General features: G+C 55.2%; 1 protein-coding gene across 1 annotated transcript in view; it reads left to right on the top strand.

The window, feature by feature from the left end:
• The window catches only part of DOCK5 (dedicator of cytokinesis 5), a 71294-nt gene that overhangs the window by 63375 nt on the left and 3910 nt on the right, over window positions 1-4009 (top strand). The window contains exons 48-50 of the mRNA XM_008632863.2: window positions 404-570; window positions 1270-1447; window positions 3659-3794. Of these exons, the coding sequence (XP_008631085.1) occupies window positions 404-570; window positions 1270-1447; window positions 3659-3794 (481 nt within the window). The remainder of the gene's footprint in view (window positions 1-403; window positions 571-1269; window positions 1448-3658; window positions 3795-4009) is intronic.

The following is a 4009-nucleotide window of genomic DNA, read 5'->3' as shown; positions in this document are numbered from 1 at the left end:
CGCCCCCCCGCCCCTCCCCAGCTTTGTTCCCTTCCCTGGACTCACCTCAGCCCCTCCATGTCCCTCCTAAAGGGGCCCAGAACTGGACACAGCACTCGAGGTGTGACTTCCCCAGTGCCCAGTACAGGGGACAATCCCTGCCCTGGCCATGTGGGCACACCTGGGCTCGTGTCCAGCTGCTGTCCATCAGTCCCTCCAGGTCCCTTTGTGTCCAGCCCCTCTGTCCCCAGCCTGGGGGTTGTGACCAAAGTGCAGGACCCTGGCTCCTGTTAAAGCTGCTATCCCTGGATCCAGCCCCTGGATCCATCCTGCCCAGGTCCCCCTGCAGAGCCGCCCTGCCCCAGCCTTGCTGTCAGCTGCGGATCTGCTGATGGTGGAGGTTTCTCACGGTGTTTTCCTGCAGCCCCCGGCGCTGACCGAGAGGAAGCCGAGCAGGTCGGGCTCGGTGGTGCTGCCCTACATCATGTCCTCCACCCTCAGGAGGCTCTCGGTCACCTCCGTGGCCTCGTCCGTGGCCTCCACCTCATCCACCTCGTCCGACAGCGCTTCCTCCAGGCCGGGCTCAGATGGGTCAGTGATTGACAGTGATTGACAGCGGGGGTGGATGGGCCTTAGCATCAGTTACTCTGAAAATCAAGATTGATTCCATGGAAATACTGTTAAAAATGTTAATGGAGGTGGGTGTTGTTAGTCCGTTTTACAGACAGGACTTTGGAGCACAAACAGTGGGAACTGCACCCCCCCATGGCTGCCCCAGTAATCCCCAGTGCATCCCAGGTGCCCACTGCCTCCGTTTCCCAGGAAAACGGGGCTGTGAGGCACCACAAGGTTCATTTTGGTCAGCCAAGAGGTGAATAAGGCACACAGCACTTGCTGCACCCTGTCTGCAGCTGCATCCACAGCATGGGAAGGAGCTGCCATGCCTGGGGACATTCCCTGCTGCCGCTTGTCCGTACACTGAATTTACAGCTGGGATAACCAGAGTTTGGGTGATTTGTTCAAGGTCAGTGAGACTCATGGCTGAGCATGAATTGCAGCTCTGGCTCCCTCTGCAAGCAGATCACACTTTACCTTGGACAAAAAACATGCAATACTTGGAATTCCAGAGGCAACAGCACAAATCCCACTGGAAAATTCATGGTCCTACCTCACTTTTTCACAATAAATAATCCCTTACATAAACTGAGAGATCACAGCTTTTTAACAAACAGCCCTTTCCAGGTCTGATGGACTCGTGTTTCGTGTTTTTCTCACTCTTTCGGGCCACAGATCCACCCTGGAGCCTCTCTTGGAGCGGAGAATATCCACATCTTCCAGAGCTGAGGAGCTGCCCGTGAAAGACGAGGGTGACAACAGGATTAGCAAACTCAAGAGGAAGGAGTGGAGCATTAGCAAGTCTCAGGTTATTGTGGAGAAGGAGCCAGAGACAGAACTGACGTCCAAAATGGTAAAAAAGTCACCATAACAATGACAGCAATAATAAAACCCTCAGCAGGAGCGGGGAGTGTTTCCACTGCTCTCAGCCATGCTGCTCAGGGGAGCTTCATTAAACTGCGGGAGGGGTTCGAATACCAAGAAGCCTCGGTCATCTGAGTAATTCTCTTTGTTTAATTTGGAAAATCCGTGTCATAGGCCCAAGTGCAGCTTGGCTGGAGGTCCAGGCTGGGAGCAGGAGGCCCTGGTGGCTCAGGGAGGTGCTGAAGGGAGCAGAGCCCTGTGGTGCTCTCAGCGCCATGGCAAAGCCTGGTTTTTGTTGGAGCCAGGAGCCCTGCTCAGCCAGGCAGGGATCCAGCTGCCCAGCCAGATGAGCAGCTGCTGTCAGGCAGCACAAACCAAGTGTCCTGTGAGGTGCAGAGCACTTGGGTGGATCAGGGAGTTGGGTAAAGATGCTCTGGTGGTTCAGTCACCAGCTCTGGGAACGTGGATCTGCCAGGCCGTGCTGTGCTCCAGAGCCCTGTGAGGGCAGGGTGGCCGTTCCTTGAGGAATAAACCAGAATCTGCACCCCCAGAGGAGCCTGGGATGAGGAATAGGCTGGAGGCTCTTAGGCTCACAGTGGGGTTCAGAGTGGTCACCCAAAGCACAGGGATGAGTTTCAGCCCACAGGCAGAGCTGCACGACCTTGGGGTACTGTCCTGAGGAGTGTAAAACTGTGTCACACCCCGGGATACTGTCCTGAGGGGTGTAAAACTGTGTCTCACCCCGGGATACTGTCCTGAGGAGTGTAAAACTGTGTCACACCCCGGGATACTGTCCTGAGGGGTGTAAAACTGTGTCACACCCCGGGATACTGTCCTGAGGGGTGTAAAACTGTGTCTCACCCCGGGATACTGTCCTGAGGGGTGTAAAACTGTGTCTCACCCCGGGATACTGTCCTGAGGGGTGTAAAGCTCTGTTACACCCTCAGGTTGAGAGAATTGGGCACCTGGATATTTCAGTGCCCCTAATCTCACTTACCTTGGCTGCTAATCTGATTTAGCACAGGCTCATTTTTCTCAATAACGAGAAAACGTGAATTCCTGTATTTCCCTTTCCTCTCCCAAGTTCTCAGCTGGATCTGGCACGGATGGGTTATGCTGATCCGTTTTCAGGAATTCTCATCAGGTCTGAGGGATGCTGCCAGCTCTTGGAGGCTGCAGGGCATTTCTAAGAAGGGGATCTGTGGCTCCAGGGTGCTGTCATTGGTCCTGACAGGATTTCCAGCTCAGGAAACCTGGGGTTGTGGATGCTGGTGCTGCAGGAGGCCTGGCCCTCTGCCTCTGGAATCGCTGTTGGATGAAATCCCCAGTATCTGGGAAGGGAAGGAGCAGTCCAGGGTTCCAGTCCTGCTCCAGGACACTGCAAAGCCCAGGAAAAGCTGCTTTTATGGGTGCTCTCCTCCATGGCTCCACAGTGAGCACAGGAGCTGGACAGAGGAATTTTCTGGCGCTCTGGACTGAGCTGTGTGGGAGCTGGAAAGCCAGAGGGAAGCAAAGACTTTCTGTCTGAGCTTTTAGTGTTTTATATCCTACCAGTGTGTGGTCCCCTCTGTGCAGGGAGAAATCCTGAGCTGCTCAGGGATGGAGAATTGACCTCTGAAAACAAAGAGTTTAATTGTGTGTTTAAGTGACAGCCTGCTCTGGAAAGCAATAAACTAATATTGAAAAGGACCCCGATATTCCTGCACTGGACTTTTGGGGCCACCCTGAGGTGGCCTCGAGAGAAGAGCACAGGGCATGTGACATTGGAAGGAGCTGGATGCAAATTCCCACGTGCAAAGGATTTGCTGTGTAAAGCCTAAACCAGCCTCATTCCACAGCCCTCGGGAGCTGGAGGATACCAGCAGCCCTGACCTGCACCCAGGATTTCATTTTTTTTAGTTCTCAGAATGACTTCACCCTCACTCCCCTCCAGAATTTATTCACAGAACTGCAGCAGCTTTTCAGCCTGACACCTTCCCTTCCTAATTAACACCCTGAGGCCATTAAAAGCAGTTCAGTGGTGCCCAGGGAGTGCCAGGGGAAGCTGGGCTGTGTCCGGGGGTGCCTTTTGACACGGCCGAGCCAGGGCAGGGCTTTCGCTCCTGTTCCCCTTCCTCGCTCCCGGTTCCTGCGGTGCTGGGCCAGCTCGGCTTCGCTGTGGGTGACCACTGAAGGGTTTGGCCATCTCTGCTCCCTCCAGGGCCCGGCAGGGAAGGCACAGAGGCCCAAGAGTCTGCAGCTGGGAGACAACAGGCTGACCTTGCTGCAGGGCTCCTCGCTGCAGCAACCCACCCGCAGCCCTCCGCCCATCACCCCCAAAACCCCCCGGACCCAGAGTAAGTCCTGCGGCTGGAATAGGGTGGGAATGACTCTGTTTGCTGAGGGAACCACGCTGGGGAGGGACGGAGGGAGGGAGGAGCTGCTCTGAGTTAGATCCCAGAGTGACCCGGGGCTGCTGGTGTCTGCAGACATTTTTGTCAGATAACAGAACCCTTTTTTCCCTTCCCCCTTCTTTTTTCCCTTCCCCCTTCTTTTTTCCCACCCACCCCTT

The sequence above is a fragment of the Corvus brachyrhynchos genome, unplaced genomic scaffold (genome assembly GCF_000691975.1).
Source record: "Corvus brachyrhynchos isolate BGI_N302 unplaced genomic scaffold, ASM69197v1 scaffold150, whole genome shotgun sequence".
NCBI classification, from domain to species: domain Eukaryota; kingdom Metazoa; phylum Chordata; class Aves; order Passeriformes; family Corvidae; genus Corvus; species Corvus brachyrhynchos.
The sequence above is the reverse complement of the archived record's forward strand: the minus strand, read 5'-3'. Positions and strand labels throughout refer to the sequence as shown.